Source organism: Onychomys torridus, chromosome 6 (assembly GCF_903995425.1).
Source record: "Onychomys torridus chromosome 6, mOncTor1.1, whole genome shotgun sequence".
Taxonomy (NCBI): domain Eukaryota; kingdom Metazoa; phylum Chordata; class Mammalia; order Rodentia; family Cricetidae; genus Onychomys; species Onychomys torridus.
This window is the reverse complement of record NC_050448.1, coordinates 92035231-92055263: the sequence shown is the minus strand read 5'-3', so window position 1 is coordinate 92055263 and position 20033 is coordinate 92035231. Positions and strand designations below refer to the sequence as shown.

Sequence of the window (20033 nt, the reverse complement as noted above, 5' to 3'; positions counted from 1 at the left end):
GTGTGTGCTCAACTGCTGTTTCAGAGTTCTCAGGCAGATTAGTGTGCAACAAGTGGGCGTGGTTGGAGTTGGGGCTTGAGTGAGCAATGTGGGTTTGTGTGTGAAAAGTGTTACTTTTATTCCATTGATGTTTATAATTAATGCCCAGTAAAGTGGTAGATTGAAAAAAAAAACAAAACACAACTGTATTATTTTCACGAAAATGGATGGTACTGGCAATCATCACATTAAGTGAAATAAACTATCCTCACAAAGGCAGATATAGAATGTTGTCTCGTAAGCCAGGTGGTGGTGGCACACACCTTAAATCCCAGCACTTGGAAGGCAGAGGCAAGCAGATGTCTGAGTTTGGGGCCAGCCTGGTCTACAGAGTGAGTTCCAGGACATGTAGAGAAACCCTGTCCTGAAAAAACAAACAAACAAACAAACAAACAAAAATGGGGGCATGAAACTAGAAGAGGAACAATTAAGGATATGGAAAGGGAAACCAAAGAGAGTGGGGAAGAAAGATAATAAGGTAGAATGGACAGGTCTCTAATAAAGAATGAACCTTGAGAGGTCGGAGACACCAGATTATAAATTTCCTAGGCCATGTGGTTTGTGGGTATAAAAAAAAAAAAAAAGAGTTGTTTTAAGCAAGGACATGGCATGATTTAATAAGTTCATTATGGCTAGCCTATGGGAAACGAACTACAAAAGGAGCAGATCAGAGGCAAGAGCCCCAATTAGGAAAGACTAAGACACCTGCAATTAAGAGTGAGGTGGCGAAGAGTGGCTAGATTTCTTCAGAGTTAGAAGCTAGAACCAAGAGAAACAGGTTTGAGAATCCTACTCTGGAGTCCATAGTCTGCATCCCTGGGGCATTATGGCACACTGTGAGATGGCTGAAGGCTAGCTTTTCCAAGCTCCCCTGTGCTAACAGTAGCCAACACACACTGTTCTAGCTGGTTAAGTCAGCCTGGTGGTATTCCTTCCTCCTTCCAGCCTTAAATATTGAGTGAATTGTTGCAGCTCCCTTACGGCCATATGGGAAAGGTCAAAACGAACTGATGAAACGTCAGCCCGGATCATGACAGTCACGTATGTCAGCTGACATCTGTATGCACAGATGATGTCCTGTTCATTCACTGGATTTGTGTTACTCGAAATGGAAACACACTTCCTATCATGCAATGGGAGATCTCTTGGATAGCAGACTACATGAGCCTTCCATAGACCCATTTGGAAGACTAGGGAACATCAGGAAATCATTAGCACAGCTGGTGACTATATCCAAAGGAGTGGGAGAGATAATTTAGGAAATAGGAAAAGTGCAGAGGGCCAAAGCCAGCGTTTTTAGAAAGGAAGCCGTCATGCAGCACTTAATGATAGCACTGTGAGGACTACATCATTTGATGATTTAGTCTATGTGCACACCTTATGCTTACACAAACCAAACGGCTTAGCTTCTTACCTACCTAAGGTATATGCTAGCTCTTATGCTGCAAACCTGTATAGCATGTTACTCTATTGAACACTGTAGGCCAAGTGTAACACCATTGTGTCTGTGTATCTACACACACCAAAACATGGACAAGGTCATAGGAAGTGTTCAGATCTGTTGTTCATCTTATGGGACCACTGTTGACCAAAGTCTTTGTGAAGTAGATGACTGTATTTAAAACAGTGTCTGGAAGCTGGAGAAAGAGGAGAGTGGAACCAAACAGCAAAGGATATAGGAAGAATAATATTGGGAAGCTGGTGTCTCAGAAGTCAAGAATCAAGAGCTCTCAAAAGAAGAGCCGCTAGCAATGTCTAGTAAGGTGCTGCCGACAAGTGTCCTCTACTGCTGGCTACCTCCTACTTCCCCTTCACACTCTCCTTACTCACTGCCCTCCAGGAATTCCTCTCTGAGCCCCACTCCTCCACAGGTGTCACCCCCATGTGCCACAGTAGCTCTGAGCACGTGTTCCGTAATATTTCTTCTCTGATGTATTCTAAAGCCATGGCTGTCTGTCTTTCCAGGCCTGCCTCTCCACCGTTGTTGCTTAGGGCTTGTGAGTAGGGAAAACTGCAGGCAAACGGGGGTGATAAATCAATGATAAAAAGTTGGAACAGCATGTAGTGTGACCAAGGAGAGAAGTACAGCTCTGAATGTATCTCAAGCTAGTGGGTACAATTTCCTTTTCCCTTCTCTTCCTCTCCACTGAAAATTGCCTGGGGTCAGGTTAACAGTGCCCGCGTCCGGCGCGTGGTGTGTACTCAATAAATCCCGAAAGAATGTAGCTCTGTGTCAGCAGTGCCTATGACATTGCCTGCCATCAAGGTGCTCAAGCAAAAGTAAGCAGGTGAAAGGCAAGGATGTGGGTACCGCTGGGAGGAACGGTATTTGCCACAGGAGCGCGCCCAGGAAACAAACAGCGGGGAGTTTGTTTCCAGCCTGGCTGGCGCGCCACCTTCGCTGCCCTTCTGTTTGCGTGCATCTTTCCGTCACTTACTCACAGGACGCGTGGCACGCGAAGAAGAAAGCAACGCCCCACTCCAGGTGGCATCTACTAAATCACTCCTTCCTAACGAACCTCAGACCCACTCGATCCTGCTTACCAGTCTGACAGCATTTCGGCTCCAGGTCCCCAGCACACGCGCTGCAGCCATCTTACTCCGGAAATAGCCACCAGCCGCCCAGCTGGGAGAGACGCCTCCTCCGAGCGACCAATCCCGACACGCGAGACGCACCTCCCCGAGTGGCCAATAGGAGCGAAGGAACGAGCCTCCCACCCAGCAGCCAACCAGCGCGCGGGGCGGGGCCGGTTGCAGCCTCAAGGCTCTGAGGAAGAGGATTGGGGGAGAGGGTAGAAGTGGGGAGGAGGGCGGCTCAAAAGGCCAGGCGATGCTGGGTAAGTACACGCTCACCAACAATCATCTTTGTAGTTCAGATAATGGAGAGAAATCACGTGTAGGGCTGCAGACATGTCTCTTGCAGAGGACGAGGGTTCAACATCTAGCACCCAAATAAGCCTCCTACAACTCACTCCAGTTCCAGGGGATCCAATGCCCTCTTCTGACCATCTCTAGCACCTGCATGCATGTGCGCAACACACACTCAGGTGCGCACATACATACATACATACATACATACATAACTTCTTCTTCTTCTTCTTCTTCTTCTTCTTCTTCTTCTTCTTCTTCTTCTTCTTCCTCTTCTTCTTCCTCTTCTTCTTCATCATCATCATCATTATTGGCACACACACATTGAAGACCTGAGCGGTCAGTAGCGAAATGTCCTTCCTGGTGTTGCGCTATAACTACACTGGAGGCAGAATAATAGGACATTTTATATTTTGTAGTGATGTTCTGAAGCACAACCTTTTCATAAATCCATGTTGGAACACTTCTCCATGACTAGCATTTCTTCCTGTGTAGTGTCCTTGAGGTTGTCAAAATTGGGTTCTCACTTCTAAAATACACATGCTGTTACACTGTCTTTCAGTCTTAGAGAATGGAGTCAGATGCAGAGCCTAGCATAAGAAATGAGTCACAAACTTATAAAACTGAATTGCTTTGCCTCTTGAGGACATGTCAAGTTGAGCACAAGTGGAATGGTCAAGGGACCATCGGAAACCCAGCACTGTGAGGGTGCTCCTGGGGAGGGGAGTTAGAGATACAGTATTGTCAATCAAAGGCCAGTCAGCCTGAACTACATAGTGAGATCCATTCTTTAAAACAAAACAAAGAGTGAGAGAGAACTAGAGCTTTTTTTTGAGCTGAGGATCGAACCCAGGGCTTTGCGCTTGCCTAAGCACTCTACCACTGAGCTAAATCCCCAACCCTAGAGCTTTCTTTAATAGGTGGAGTGTGTGTGTGTGTGTGTGTGTGTGTGTGTGTGTGTACATCTGTATAAATGTCCAGTGACATTCAAATGTTCTTGCTTCTTAAAAATCTGCACCAATGTCTAAGGGATTCAAGAGAATAAAATGGGAGGAGGCAGGGGCAATATTAACTCAGCACTGGAAAATCAGTGGTTGTGAACAAAATCTCAGGTTTTTCACACTTGTTTAACTTAACACAGATGCACTATTTTTCTCAGTCAGTGTAACACATCTACTGTAGGCAATAAGTATAAATCAATGCCTTTATCAGAATCTGCAACAGTTGGATGTGCTGGCACATGCCTTTAATCCTAGCCCTTGGGAGGCAGAAGCGGGTGTATCTTTGTGAGTTTGAGGCCAGCCTTGTGAACAAAGTGAGTTCCAGGACAGCCAGGGATGTTACACAAAGAAATCCCATCTCTACACACTTGCCCCCCTCAAACATAATCTGCAATAATCAAAAGAACTTATTTTTTAAAACTTTTCACATTAAACTTTTTATTGGCACACCGAATAGACTGGATAATCCCACGTGTTCCTGCTTATGTGAGAGACAGTAGTTGTTCCTATGAAGTGAGTAACTCGCTTCTGACTGACAAATGTAACGTTCTTCCTCTTGGGTTTCTCTTAACTCTATCTTATTTGCAGGAAACGACTAGGTTACTTCTTTCCTTTATCATATCTCTGAGGAGATACTGTTTCCATATCTGATAGTGTTCGTATCTTTCTTTGTAGTGGTGTTTTGGAACCTATTCACTAGATCCGAATGGGGTATCTCTAACAAGCACCAAGTGATGCAATCCTTGACTAGCCAACAGCATTTGGGTTAGTAAGACCAAGAGGGAGAGAGGGACCAAGGGAGGGTGGAAGGGAGACAGACAGAGACGGGGACTGAACCTATGGTCTTGTACAAGCTAAGGAAGTATTCTACCATAACCAGTGAGCCTCATCCCCAGCTATCTGCCTGTCTATCTGCTATTTTTATTTTGAGACAGGATCTCTATAAGCTATCTGGGTGGCCTTGAATTTATAATTCTGCTTTCCCAGCCTGGTTAGTAGCTGGGATTACAGACCTGAACCATCAATCCCAGCTTAAAAAAAAAGTGGAATTTTGAGACAGATAATGTTTATCTTCAGCTTTAACTTAGATAATGCTAGATTGATTTACAATGTGATTGGACAAAATAACTTGTGTAATAGCTGTATGTGGGAATATTCTTTGTTTCTCATTAGAGAGACTTAAAATATTTAATTATAACAGTATTATAGTGCTAATTGAAAGTTTCTTAATTATCGATAAAGTTGAGCAGGTTTAACATGTCTATTGCTTCTTTCTTTTTTCTCTTTTGGTTTTTTGAGACACAGTCTCACTAGGTAGCCGTGGTGTCCTGGAACTGGTATGCACATCATGCTCCCAGAGATCTACCTGCCTTTGTTGATTGAGGACATGAGTCACCCACACCTACCCTGACTACTGAGTTTTCAAATGCTTCTTTCATGCTTTTAACCTGTTTCCTCTCTGTCGTGTGTATTCCTTTTTCCTTGTTTTCCTATTGATTTATTCTTTTTATTTATTTATTTATTTTGGACAGGGTTTCAAGCAACACCCAGTCCTTGAATACACACCATTGTGGCAAAAATGACCTGTTGTGCTTGCCAGGCTAACTCTACCAACTGCACTCCACCTCCATACTTCTTGGTGATTTTTCCTGCTGACTTGAGTAGGAGCTCACTAAACTATGCAATAACTTCTGTAAAACTGAGACTTCGTGCTGGTTTGTTTTTTTGTTTTTTTGTTTTTTTGTTTTTTTGGTTTTTTGAGACAGGGTTTCTCTGTGTAGCTTTGTGCCTTTTCCTGGAACTCACTTGGTAGATCAGGCTGGCCTTGAACTCACAGAGATCCACCTGCCTCTGCCTCCCGAGTGCTGGGATTAAAGGCGTGCGCCACCACCGCCCGGCTCCAGTTCTTATATACTCAATAACCTGAAAGCTCTAACTTCAATGATTTTGTGGTGTTTTTGGTTCTTTTTTTTCTTTCTTTTCTTTTTTTTTTTTATAACATTGATGTTATTTCTACTTTGGGACTGTAGTAAATAATGCTGTTTCTGAACATTTAGACAAAAGCTTTTGTATAGACATGCTTCCTTCCTTTCTTCCCCCGTCCCTCCCTCCTTCCCTCTCTCCCTCCTTCCCGCCTATTCTCCTTCCCTCCCTCCCTTCCTTCTTTCCTTCCTCCCTTTTTTTTGAGACATGGTTTCTCCATGTAGCCCTGGCCATCCTGGAACTGGCTCTGTAGACCAGGCTGGCCTGGAACTCAGACTCACCTGCCTCTGCCTTTCAGTGCACCACTGCTGCCCAGCTGTTAGATACATTTAACTTTTGTCAGGGACAGAATTACTAAAGGCCTGGGTAATACAGTGTTTAACTTTTTGAGAGTTTGTCAGGCTGTGTTCCAAAGGGACTGTATCATTGTGCATTCCCATCCACAGTAGTTCATGAAGATTCTCTGGTTTCTCCACATCCTTAAACACTGGTCCTTATGAGTCATCCTGGTAGGTTTCACACATTGTTTCATGATGGCTTTGATTCCTATCTACCTGATGGCATAGCACTTTTTTATTTTTTAAGGTTTATTTATTTATTGTGCATACAGTGTTCTGCCTGCAGGTCAGAAGAGGGTGCCAGGTCTCATTATAGATGGTTGTGAGTTACCATGTGGGTGCTGGGAACTGAACTCAGGACCTCTGGAAGAGTAGCTAGTGCTCTTAACCTCTGAGCCATCTCTCTAGCCCATTTAAAAAAACAAAACAAAACAAAACAAAACATAATGTAGCCTCTATTTTGATTGATTTTAGTCAATGACAATGCTTTTTAAAAATTTACTTCTAATCCCAAATTGCATTTATGTATTAGTTAGTTAGTTAGTTAGTTGAGACAAGGTCTCATGCTGTTGAGGTGTTGTGGCGTATCCACCAGAGAGGACGGCTCGGATTTGGGTTTAAGTCGATAGAAAGTCCTGCAGCAAATGCCGCTTTCCCTACCATTTCTTGATCACAGAAACAGGAGAATCTCATGGCCTGTGGGTTTCTTCTCTCTGCCCAGTAATTCCGAGACTAACATGGGTGCAGCTGCTAGCTTTTCTTTTGTAAGTGGCTGCTGGTCCACCCAGATGGGATCCTTAGAAAGCCAGGATACAGCGTCAGCATGATACTTTGCAGAGGCCTCTTATTCCCTTAGAGTGAGAACTGCATTTTGTATCAACAATCTTTCCTTAATTTTTTTTTTTTTGAGACAGGGGTTCTCTGTCTAGCCCTGGCTGCCCTGGTACTTACTGTAGACCAGGCTAGCCTTGAGCTCAGAGCTCTGCCTGCCTCTGCCTACAGAGTGCTGGGATTTAGGGGTGCGCCACCACACACAGCTGGTGTGGCAACAGTCTTAACGCTGTCAGTTTGTCTGAACTTATGCTTTGACTCCATATAGAGATCAGGGGATTCACTTTTGTCAGCCACATCTTGACTTACATTGCTTTGCTTTCCTATGTAATGTTTACAATTTCTCAGCTCATCATTTTTTACTTCTCTCAGACTTACCTTCTGGGATAATTTTCATTTCTGAAGTGCACATTTTTTTTTCTCTTTTGGTTTTTGAAACAAGGTTTCTCTGTGTACCTTTGGCTGTCATGGAACTTGCTCTGTAGACCAGGCTGACCTCAAACTCAGAGATCCCTGCCTTTGTTGAATGTTGTGATTAAAATCATGCACTACCAAGCCTGACTGAACATCTGTTCTTTTGAAATTCATTTAGAATGCATATGTAGACCTGGACCTGGACCCCTTATTGGTCAAGACAGGAACACCAACCCTGCAGCTTTTATTGTGGTCATTAGCACAGCACTATACAAGCTTCTTCTTCTTCTTCTTCTTCTTCTTCTTCTTATTATTATTATTATTATTATTAGAGTTATTATGGTCAGAGCTTATTCCCTGGAAACCCTAACAAGCCAGGCTCAGCCTTTCATCTTCAATAAGCCATTTTCAGAGAGTAAGAGGGGAGAGGGAATGGAGAGGAGAGAGGAAAATGGGAGAGAGAGAGAGAGAGAGAGAGAGAGAGAGAGACAGAGAGATTTGTTCATTCATTGTGGCCATATTTGGGTGAGATAAGGAATAAGAAAATCCAAAGACCCCCACTGTGGTGGTTTGAAAGAAAATGGCCCCCAAAGAGGGTGGCACTATTAGGAGGTATGGCCTTATTGGAAGAGGTGTGTCATTGTGGGGGTGGGCTTTGGGTTCTCCTATGCTCAAGCTCCTCCCAGTATCACAGCCCACTTCCTGTTGCCTTCTGATCAAGATGTATCCAGCACCATGTCTGCCCGCATGCCACCATTCTCCCTACCACTATGACTGGACCTTTGACCTGTAAGCTGCCACCTCAATTCAATGTTTTCCTTTATAAGCATTGCCAAGGTCATGGTATCTCTTCACAGCAATAGAAACCCCAACTAAGACATCCCCAAAATCCATTTTTGTGGTTTAGTTTGAAGTAGAAGGTTGGAAGTGCATATAGCTAAGCATTCCCACCAAGGTGTGGTCCTGCCCATCACTGATGCAACGTTTTCTCAGATCCAGTCTCTCCCACAGAGTGGTCTGATGAGTTGTCCAGACAAGTTCTCTCTCTGGCTGGCACCAGGCTTTAGCCTCCTTTTTCCAGCATGAGACTCCTGGGAATCCCAGTTCCAAATGTCTCTGTAGACTTTACTCATTCCTGCAAGGTCAGTTACAATATTATCTATAGTTTCTTGGCTGGTTTCTACACCTTACTTCTGTCTTGTCCACTTCCTTCTACCACCAAAAGAAGCTAGAATGGTGCCAACAGATCAGAGCCAAGAATTCAGCAGGAGTTAGAAAGCACAAGCTGGGGCGGACACTACTCTTTGATAGAGTGTTTGGCATGCAAGAAACCCCAACATCAGTCCCCAGCACTGTGATAAGTAAATAAAAATAAAAAAGATAAGCCTTCTCCAGAGGAGGTTATGTTTCTGCAATAGGAATCTAATATGTAAGGTCATCAAGGTACCGCACAGGCTGGAAAGATGGCTGCTTTTCCTTAGGACTCAGGTTAGATCCTTAGCACCCACTTGGTGGCTCACAATCATCTGTAACTCCAGCCCCAGGGAATTTGATGCCCTCTGCAAGCCTCTGTGGGCATCAGGCACACATGTGGTGCACAGATGCATGTGTAGGCAATATTCCTATACATATAAATAGCTAATTTTAAAAAAGTACAACATTTATATTTCATTCCCAAAGCCACAGCCTTGTTTCAACGTCTCATTATTTCTTGTCTGTAAAATTACATCACTGGTATCTCTTCCTGTAGGCTCTTAGGCCTCTAATTCATCTTCTTCATACTCATAAGGGGTTTGTGCCTCTCACTTCGGTTAACAGACTATGAGACAATGAAGTTTTTTAAGAGTCTTATTCTGGGACAAAGGAAGAGCTGAGGTCCTCAGCCAGGGGTGGGGGACGGGGGGGGGGGGGGCGACACACACATGACACGGGACAGGGGACTTGTCTCTCAGGAAGAGAGTTCACAGTTCTAAAATCTGCTAGACCACTTTGCAGGAGACTGGATCTGAGACAATGATGCATCAGTGATGGGCAGGACCACACCTTGCCCAGGATTGCTTAGCTGTGCATCTCTGTTACCCCCTAATTAAACCTAAACTTTACATCTGGACCCTGAAGATAGACTTGGTCTATTTCTCCCTCTTCCCAATGGGACCATATTTTTAAAAAATCTCCCTTTTCTGCTTTTCATTATTACTCATTTCTTGGATTGGCTACTGAGGAGGGAGGGCTGAACCTACTTTGTTAGGGCTGTCAGAGCCCAGGCTCTGACGGTAACAAGTCAAGTAACCACACAACCATAGCTAACATTCCAAATCTCAACTATGAGTACTTCCCTGATTAGTATCTTGGAACATGTTCTAGATGGGTCTAAGTAATTAATGTGTTTCCAGAATATTGAGTTAGAACAGTACTGAGTTTCAGAGATAGTGATGTTTACATCACACAATTTAGGCAAGTCAGACTCATTTCCCAGTCTTTTGGGTACTCTGAGCTACACACGATTGTGAAGAGAGATAAAAAAAACACCAGCCTGAGGGACAGCTGAAGAATGTACCTGTTGGGGAAAGGTCTCTGGAACCTGAAGGTTTTGCCGTGTCACCCCCTTGCGGTCAGCCCCGCTCCCTGAGAGAATTTGGGAATCCAGGCTGCCTACTCCCTGCGCAGCCTCTTTGCGCGTCGAGCAGCGCGCATGCGTACGGATTGCGGGCCAGGTCCACAGTGGGATTCGTTCCCGCCGGAAGGATTTCCCAGAGGCACTAACTCTCCTTCCGGCCAGCTCGGCCCGGAAGCGCAGTGTCTGGGCTGCTGGCTTGGCGGCGCCTCATCTTTTCCCCGTTGCTCCCGGGGCGTGGTCGCTGCGGCCCGGGCTCACGCGCGCCAGCGATGGAGGGGCAGCGGGTGGAGGTGGACGGCGGGATCATGGAAGGGGTGAGTGCGGGGCTGCTTGGGGCTGGGGCGAGCCTTGGCGGCGGGGCCTCCATTCAACGTCTCTCTCGGTTCTTCTCCCCCGTGCTCTGCAGGGTGGTCAGATCCTCAGGGTCTCCACCGCCCTGAGCTGCCTCCTGGGCCTCCCTTTGCGCGTGCAGAAGATCCGCGCGGGCCGCAGCACGCCGGGCCTCAGGTACAGCTGGCGGGCGGGGAGCCGGGCCCAGAGCCTAGGTCGCTGGGCTGGGAGACCCGGGATCGGAGCCCGGGTTGTGGGGAGGAGGATGCCCCGGGCAGCGTCTGGAGTGCGGCCCTCGTCCTCCTTTCCTGTCCCTAGGACAGGCTGCGGGTTGTCTTTGGGACGCATTGAAACAGGGTAGTTTGTCCACTGGTGTTTCCCTGTAAATTCTAATCTTACTCTTCTTCCTATTGCAAGATCTCATCTAGCCTAGGGTAATCCAGAACTCCTGAGATGGGGAGAATAACCTTGAACTTTTGATTCTCCTGCCTCCACCTCTTAAATGCTAGAATTACTACTGTGTGCCACCATGCCTAGTTTATATGGTTCTGGGGATGAAACCTAGGGCCTCCTCCATACAATGCAAGCACTCTACACACCGAGCAACAAACATCCCTGTCGCCCTAACCAATCAATCTCTTTTTATGAGAGTAGCAGTCAAATTGTTAGCGCACACCCTTGTAGCCTCCCTTTATATCTTTAAAAGGTCTTATTTAAAGGATCACATTTTTGTGGGTTGAGGCCTCAACATAGGAATTTAGGGGATGAGACATAATTCAGGCCATACAGGTGTCATGGGTTATTCAGTGGAATTCAAGCAAGGCAGGTGGCCGTAGGTAGTTTTATTTTTCCTTTTTTGCACACTTGGAATTTGTAGCAAGTTTATCAGCGTGTGTTTGTAGCCAAAATGTCCAGTCTTGAAACCTTTAAGAAGTTGCCTATAAGCAGTGAGTCCAGGTGCATTAAAAACTCTAATTGCGGCCCTGCTGTTGAAGACACCACACTTGCTTTCTGGCCATTGCTTCTGTAATTGTGTCATAGAGTGGGGCATAGACAGTCTGATCGCACACATTTTGATGCAGTATTATGACCTGAAGGCCTCAGCATTTATCTGGACTGGAAATGGTTCGAGATTTGTGTGACGGGCACCTGGAGGGGGCAGAAATCGGCTCCACAGAGATCACCTTCACACCAGAGAAGATCAGAGGTGGAATCCACACAGCTGATACGAAGACAGCAGGGTATGTCTCACTCCATACTCCAGCCAGACTGCGATTCGGATGTGGGTTCTGTTGCTTCTTGAACATGCTCTTTAACCCTTTTGAGATTGAATTCTCTCCCTTTTAAAAGTGTAAGTAATAGACCTTTCAAGGTTCAGACCAATGGATGTGAAACTTTGTTTGCATCTATTGATTGATTGATGATTGAGACAGGGTTTCTCTGTGTAGCCCTGGCTGTCCTGCAACTCACTCTGTAGACCAGGCTGGCCTCAAACTCAGAGATTACCTGCCTCTGCCTCCTGAGTGCTGGAATTAAAGGCGTGCGCCACCACACCTCGTGGTTGTAGGTATTATTATTGTTACCGTTTTTTTCTTTTTTGGAGGGGGGAGACAAGGTCTCCTATATCATCCACACTGATGTTGAACTCATGATTCTCCTCTTCCACCCTCCCGGATGCTGAGATTACAGGCATGTGCCACTGTACTTGGTTTCCCCTTATTGTCTTAATAAATACCCGTGTAACTCTAAGTAGTTTTTGAGGCTTGCCTTGCATGTCCAAGACCCTGGGTTCAATCTCTAGCACTGCAGGAAGGGCAAAATGCTCAAGTGTAAACATTTCAGCAATCCTGATTACTCCCTTTTCCCCTTGGGAAATGGAGCTGGGGGCCTGGTTCAGTGGTGGAGTGCTTGATTGGCATGTAAAAGTACTGGGGTTCAATGCCTACCACCAGAAAGCAAACAAATCAAGAATAACAAAACCCCAGCAAAAACCACCCAGCCTTTTGGGAAATGGAGATCTCAGCAAAGTTGTAAGTATCCCTCATACCATCTCACACTAACAGAATGACAGACAGTAGCAGAATGTGGAGAGGAACCAGTGTCTGGATTGCTTTTGTGAGCTGTTTGGCTGATTGCTTCCATCCCTCCCCCCCCCTTCCCCCCCCCCCCTCCCCGTACTGGAGTTCTAACCCATTGCCTCAAGCATGCTGGGCGTGTGCTCTGCCACTGAGGTTCATCCCCTGCCCCCTGATAGCTTTCTCAAGTACCTTTTTTTTAAACTGTAATTTTCTGTTAAGAATTTGACAGAGTAAGACAACAGTAATTACAAATCTTTTGTCAGTTCAGAAATAACTTCTACATTGAATTATGATTATTTTAGAAAGATGTTTAGTAACACATGAGATCAGAGCTATGGTATAAGTAGACTTCTGTGCAAAGGGGTCTGTGATTGGGTCTGAAATGAGATCTGTCGAGAGAGAACTTTCCTAAGGTAAGGAAAGAATTGAGGTGTCTTATCATTAACACATTTACTATTCTATATAAACAAGGAAGAAAAAGTCATAGTTATCTTCTTAAAAATTAACTAAAACAGTCATAGACTTTGAAGCTGTAAGAGACAGCATTTATTCCAGACCTTCCATGTTGTGAATTAGGAAGTCAAACCCCAGTGGTGTTAAGTGATTTACCCACGGTCTTAGAGTTAGGGTAAGAACTGGCATTAGAATTTAAGTCTTTTGCCTCCTAATTTTTAAACATTTCACTTATTTTTTTATTTTTATTTTTATTTTTTATATTTATTTATTTTGCATACAGTGTTCTGCCTGCATCCCTGCCGGCCTGAAGAGGGCACCAGATCTCATTACAGATGGTTGTGAGCCACCATGTGGTTGCTGGGAATTGAACTCAGGACCTCTGGAAGAACAACCAGTGCTCTTAACCTCTGAGCCATCTCTCCAGCCCTCACTTATTTGTATTTGTGTGTTTGTGCATGTGTGCGAATGTGCTCACATATGTACATGAACACTGCGGAGTGTGTGTGGTTGTCAGGACAACCTGTGGGGATCAGTTCTGTCCTTCTACCGTCCTGGTCACAGGGATTGAACTTGGGTCATTAGGCTGTGGCATGTGCCTTTACTGGCCAAGTCATTCATTTCTCCATGTCTTGCCTCCTAATGTGTTAGTAGATGAGAGAGTTAAGTGTGAAGTTGACAGGCCAGTTCCACATAGGAGATTAACAGTGGTACGGTCCTAGCGGGACAGCCCATTTTACTTTTATCACACTTGCTGCGTTTTATCCCTGGTTGTGATCGCAGGACTGGGAGTTTTGTCCTGTGGCTGGTTGAAGCACTCTACATGTTGGATTGCTTAGAAACTATGGTTTGTAAGTAAGCTACACATTGCCTTTTTGTTTGTTCCTAGACTCCACTTCTTAGGAGGATCTATTTATTACGTTGCCTGTGTTTTCTTTTCCAATACTACATGCATTCCTCAGCCAATTTAGAGTATTTAGAGAATTGACAAAACTGTTCATCAGTGATAGAGACTGTTAAAATGTCCTTTAGAGTAAAAGATTCCTTAGAAGTGTCATTAACACCTGTGGACAGACAGCAGTGTCTCTTTAAGAAATAGTCAGGGCCCAGAAATACAGACTGTGTAGTTTAGTGTGCTTGTATCTTTGCTATATGATGTTAAAGAATTTCTTTTGATTGTAGACGATATATGTAATTCCTTTAAAACTGCAACCTACTTAGGGATGTGATTATTTTCATTTTGAAGAAGGGCAGTAACCATTCATTTAAAAAAATCTGACCAAATACTTCATTTTGAAAACACCTTACATTCTGTGACTAATTTTTTTTTTTTTTTTTTTTTTTTTTGAGCTGGGGATCAAACCCAGGGCCTTGCACTTGCTAGGCAAGCACTCTGCCACTGAGCTAAATCCCCAACCCGTGACTAATATTTTGTATGTAATTCTTCGTGTTGACTATAAAGAGGAAACTCCATGTGAAAGTTAAGTTTCCAGTCTTTGTAGGAGGCCATCCTTTCACATGAACTCTGCTGGTAGGAACAGGCTGTGACTTGGCATCTGAGCAGTGTATTGTGCATGTTAACAACCCCGGGATAAGCAGGTGGATATTTCTAGTCTTGGCTGTCCTGAATGCATTTTCAGAAACTGCTTTCAAGAATACTTTTAGAGCTGAGTGGTGGTGGCGAAGGCCTTTAATCCCAGCACTCGGGAGGCAGAGTCAGGCGGATCTCTGTGAGTTCGAGGCTCAGCCTTGTCTACAGGGTGAGATCTAGGACAGGCACCAAAACTACACAGAGAAACCCTGTCTTGAAAGAATACTTTTAGAAAACATTTGAAGGTTTTATTTATGTGTTTATTGTTAATTAATAAAGTGATAATATGAAGTATCAGAACTTAGCCAGAGTCAAACAGATAATGTGTTTAACTTTGAATTCAAACTTAGATTTGCATTTTTATTTTCATGTACTTATATTTATTCATTTTGGTTTTTCGAGACAGGGTTTCTCTGTGTAGTCCTGGCTGTCCTGGAACTAGCTCTGTGAACCAGGCTGGCCTCGAACTCACAGAGATCCTCCTGCCTCTGCCTCTTATATGCTGGGATTAAAGGTGTGCACCACCACTGCCCGGCCACGTTTTTATTTTTAATTTAATATTTTTGCTGGTGCTGGGCATTCAACCAGGACCTCACAGTTGAGAGGCTGAAGACTCTTAATATTGATTTATTACCTCAGCACAGTTTGCTTATCATCTTTCTACTTTGAAATAGTTCCTTAAGATTCAGGATTTCACCCTTCAGAAACTGTTTTCTAACTTCTCCATTGTCTGGCTAGAGTCACTGGTATGCAGTAACGGCTGTTCCGAGACTCCGAGACAGTGTGGTTAAGCGTGTTCTGCCTTTTCCTTAGGAGTGTGTGCCTCTTGATGCAGGTCTCAATGCCTTGTGTTCTGTTCGCTGCTTCTCCGTCGGAACTTCGTTTAAAAGGTGGAACTAACGCTGAGATGGCACCGCAGATTGATTACACCTTGATGGTAAGGGACGACCTCCCGCTCTCTAAATGTGTCTGGAATATTTTCATGGACATTCCTGTCAGGTGTGTTGTCTAGTTCTCTTGCAGGGGAGGGAACAGATCAGGTTTACTTTAGGGTTTGTGTTATAAATTAAGATAGTGTTCATACTGTGTAGTTAGAGTTTTCCTGCCTGGCTCACAGTCAGGACAAATCTCTCTTACCCGTCAGGCCCATAGATGCTCAGACCCAACCAATAAACACACAGAAACCTACATTGTTTACAAACTGTATGACCGTGGCAGGCTTCTTATTATCTACTTCTATCTTAAATTAACCCATTTCTGTTAATCTATACTTTGCCACATGGCTCGTGGCTTATCAGTATCTTTACATGTTGTTTCTCATGGCGGTGGCTGGCAGTGTCTCCTCCAGCCTTCTCCTTCCCACAATTCTCTTCTCTGCTTGTCCCACCTATACTTCCTGCCTGGCTACTGGCCAATCAGCATTTTAATTATACAGAGTGGTACCCACAGCAATACTGAGTTTTTTAAGGACCTAAAAGTATAACTATATGAATTATATCAATTATTATATAAATTGCCTATTTTTATTTTAGTATTGGCATGCTTAATGGGGGGGGGGGGAGTACAGGTCGAGTACCTCTAATCTGAAATACTAAGTGTGCCAGTGAGATGGCTCAGTGGGTAAAAGCACATGCCATGAAAGCCTGGTGACCTAGTTCAGCCCCAGAACACGGTAGAAGGCCGGAGCTGACCTGAAAACTGCCCTCGTGACCACCACAAGTGCAGTGGTGCTCCTACCTCCTTCCCCAGGGTTTTTCCCACCTGACTTCATGGGATATGGGCTACGATCACAGCCCAGGTGCAGGTGCACAGGTGACTTCATTCATTCACTCAAGTTCTGTGTATAATGGGTATGAAACATGAGTGAGTTTCATGTTTACATCCCATCGCTCTGTGTGTGCAAATACTACAGAATCTGAGAAAGTCAGAAGCTCAAAGCACTTCTGCTTCTGAGCATTTTCACGCAAGGACATTCAGTCTGTATTAATGGTTATTTTGCTCTAGGTTTATTGTGGCATAATTCTTTACAGTTAAATTGATTCCCTTAAGTGAAGTTTTAGGAATTATTTTGTACACACACACACACACACACACACACACACACACACACACACACCTGTGAACCAGTTTCCATAGCTAAGATGGGGAATAGTTTTATTTAAAAAAATAAATAAATGACACACCTTTGTCGCTAGTCTGTCCCAACTCCTGGTGACCACTATTCTATTTCCTCTTACTTTTGTCTTTTTCATGATGTCCTCTAAAGTGGTAATGCTCTGTGTAGCCTTAGATTTGGTCTTTTTTCCCTCTTTTCTAACAGGGTCTCATGTATCCCATGCTGGCCTTAAATTCACTGTGCAGGGAGGGTGACCTGGGGCCTCCAATGCTCCTGCTTCCACCTGCAGAGCGTGAGTTGCAGTTGTGCACCACCATGGCCAGTTTATGCTGGAAGACGACTTCATGCATGCTACCCAGGCAGGCTACCAACCGAGCTCCCGTGCCAGCTCCGGGGTCTAGTTTTTTTCACTTACATAATAGATTTGAGACTCAGTGTTACTGCATTAAAGGCCAAGTGGTCTTTTTTGTTTGTTTGTTTTTTGAGACAGGGTTTCTCTCTGTAGCTTTGGAGCCTGTCCTGGACTGGCTCTGTAGACCAGGCTGGCCTTGAACTCACAGAGATCCACCTGACTCTGCCTCCCGAATACTGGGATTACAGGCGTGCACCACCACTGCCTGGCTGGCCAAGTGGTTTTAATCTCTGAATGATCCAGTTTGTTTATCTGCTCGGAGTTGAAGGCCACTTAAGTTGCTTCCATCTTTTGGCAGTTTTAAACAAATTCACTATTAAGATGTACAGACACTACTGAAATATTTTAAGCCCTGTCCTTTTTGTTACCCCATGAAAGCTTCTACTGCATCCTACCCAGCACTAGATGGCCTCTGTGCTTAAGTGCCCTTTCCCCATTTGAGTTTTTGAAATGTTTGGGGGACAACCCTGGGCTTTACGCTTGTTAAGCAAGTGCTCTGCCCTGGGTTACCTCACCACTCCTGTCTTTGAAAAAAGCAAAACAGAAATTTAGTGCCGTCTATACCTCCTGCACACATGAGATAGCCTAGAGAAAGGAAAAAATCTCAAGTAGATGGCATGTGTTTTCATGGGCTTCCAGTTTAATTACCATCTTCTGAAGCACTCCGTTCTGAAGGAAGGCATCATCTCTTTAGTCAGATGTGTAGTGAAAGTCACTTCCTCCTTACCTAGTAATTCACATAGAGGAAACTACTCCATAGAAGCTACTGTGAAAGATGAATGTTAAGATCCTTGAGCATAGCCTTGTATAAACTGATTATCATTGGAGAGCATATATAGGCATGCTACCTTAGAGCAGTGGTTCTCAACTTGTGGGTTGCAACCCCTTTGGGGGCCGAATATCAGATATCCTGTATATCGTATAGTTATATTAACAATTCATAACAGTAACAGACAGTTATGAAGTAGTAGTGAAGTAATTTTATGGAGGTCACCACACTATGAGAAACTGTATTAAAGGGTTACAACATTAGGAAGGTTGAGAACCACTGCCTTAGAGGATGGTTCAATAAATTCTGCTCAGGTGTCATGTTGTTTAAATATTGCTTGGGAAGAACTTAGGATGTCATGAAAAGAATGTTTCTAATATGAAATAAGAAAAAGTGAGGGGAAAGCATCTATCTAAGATTTAGCAGCATTGAGAAACGGTGCATAATGGAAGGCTGTTCACCAGCGCCCTCTTGCGTCTTTTAGTGCACACTGTTGATACTGTCATTGCTGGAATCAAGCATGTAGAGCTGCTGGTTTTTTATTAGACTTGCACAGTCCTGCTTAACTAAACGTTAACCGAGTAGCTGTGTAACAGGCTTCTCGTATGAACAGTAGCATTGATCTCAGTATTGGTTGTTCCTGTTTATCTGTAGCACCTGTTGACTGGCTCACTGCATAGCGTTTTCATTTAAGAATTGAACTTGGTGAATCTGCATACTGGTGGCTAAACTTAACAACTGACTTTTTCAGGTTTTCAAGCCAATCGTTGAGAAATTTGGTTTCAAATTTAATTGTGACATTAAAATGAGGTAAGTTACGCAGTCCTCAGTGCCCTACCCCACCCTTCTGACGGCAGTGCTGGGAGTCCAACCCAGGGGCTTGTGCATGCTCAGGCCAGGGCCCTGTGGATGAGTTACATCCCAGCCCTTAACCTTTTTCATCTATTGCATGTTCTAAAATTAGTGGAAAAGTTACATTAAAGAACTGTCACTCTAATATTGTCAATTTCTTGATAAATTTCTTTTTTTGTTTGTTATTTTGTTGTTATTGTTTTTGTTTTTTGAGACAGGGGTTCTCTGTGTAACAGCCCTGGTTGTCCTGAAAATCACTCTGCAGACCAGGCTGACCTCGAACTCACAGAGGTCCTCTTGCCTCTGCCTCCTGAGGGCTGGGATTAAAGGCATGTGCCACCACCGGCTTCATGATAAATTTCTTACAGAGAGTAATTGTACTTTGTGGTTTCAAGATGAACTGTAGAGCTGTGGGACCTTACCAGCCACCTGCAGTGTTCATTTGTTTCTGGAGAGAAATGTTTTCATGAGAATTTCTACACGGAGGGGATTTTCATAGCTAGTGTTATCCACTCCTGTGTCATCCATGTGTGTGTCATCCAGTCCTGTGTCATCCATGTGTGTGTCATCCAGTCCTGAGTCATCCACTCCTGAGTCATCCACTCCTGAGTCATCCACTCCTGAGTCATCCATGTGTGTGTCGTCCACTCCTGAGTCATCCATGTGTGTGTCGTCCACTCCTGTGTCATCCATGTGTGTGTCATCCACTCCTGTGTTATCCACTCCTGTGTCATCCATGTGTGTGTCGTCCACTCCTGAGTCATCCATGTGTGTGTCGTCCACTCCTGTGTCATCCATGTGTGTGTCATCCACTCCTGTGTTATCCACTCCTGTGTCATCCATGTGTGTGTCGTCCACTCCTGTGTCATCCATGTGTGTGTCATCCACTCCTGTGTCATCCATGTGTGTGTCATCCACTCCTGTGTTATCCACTCCTGTGTCATCCATGTGTGTGTTGTCCACTCCTGTGTCATCCATGTGTGTGTCATCCACTCCTGAGTCATCCACTCCTGTGTCATCCATGCCTCTGAACAGGCAAAGTGGTCAGCTAGTTTCAGCTTCTTCCTACTTTCAGATTGTCATAGTCTAACTCAGTGGGCTGCCTACTGTCTTAAACTACTTTCCCCCTTTAAATTCATGTTATGTATCCCCTGCTCACTCCAAAATTAGGGAAAGTATTTAAAATAGAAAATAATAATAATTTCTGTTTGGACTCTTGATGGATGCATGCACGCTTACTCATCTGTTGGTACCTCTTTGCAGCATCCTTATACTCTTAGTAGATTGTAAACTATGTCATCTCCTTGGAGATTCTTGAGGATGGAAGCACAGCAGTTCTCA

At 44.4% G+C, this 20033-nt stretch overlaps 2 protein-coding genes across 5 annotated transcripts in view; one reads left to right on the top strand and one right to left on the bottom strand.

The window, feature by feature from the left end:
- Dbt (dihydrolipoamide branched chain transacylase E2) overlaps positions 1 to 10083 on the bottom strand; it is a 43878-nt gene extending 33795 nt beyond the window's left edge. Inside the window, exon 1 of one of the 2 annotated variants that reach the window (XM_036191039.1) lies at positions 10032 to 10083. Coding sequence is in view for 1 of the 2 variants with exons in the window: in XM_036191037.1 (XP_036046930.1) it covers positions 2584 to 2634 (51 nt within the window). In the remaining variant the exon portion in view is untranslated. Of the gene's footprint in view, positions 1 to 2583; positions 2881 to 10031 lie in introns of those variants that run through there. The other variant, XM_036191037.1, reaches the window with a different exon arrangement.
- A 96-nt stretch (positions 10084 to 10179) lies between these two features.
- Rtca (RNA 3'-terminal phosphate cyclase) overlaps positions 10180 to 20033 on the top strand; it is a 29017-nt gene continuing 19163 nt past the window's right edge. The window contains exons 1-5 of one of the 3 annotated variants that reach the window (XM_036190586.1): positions 10180 to 10405; positions 10498 to 10598; positions 11519 to 11662; positions 15357 to 15480; positions 18592 to 18650. In XM_036190586.1, the coding sequence (XP_036046479.1) occupies positions 10361 to 10405; positions 10498 to 10598; positions 11519 to 11662; positions 15357 to 15480; positions 18592 to 18650 (473 nt within the window). In that variant the 5' untranslated portion in view covers positions 10180 to 10360. Of the gene's footprint in view, positions 10406 to 10497; positions 10599 to 11503; positions 11663 to 15356; positions 15481 to 18591; positions 18651 to 20033 lie in introns of those variants that run through there. The other 2 variants (XM_036190587.1, XM_036190588.1) reach the window with 2 other exon arrangements.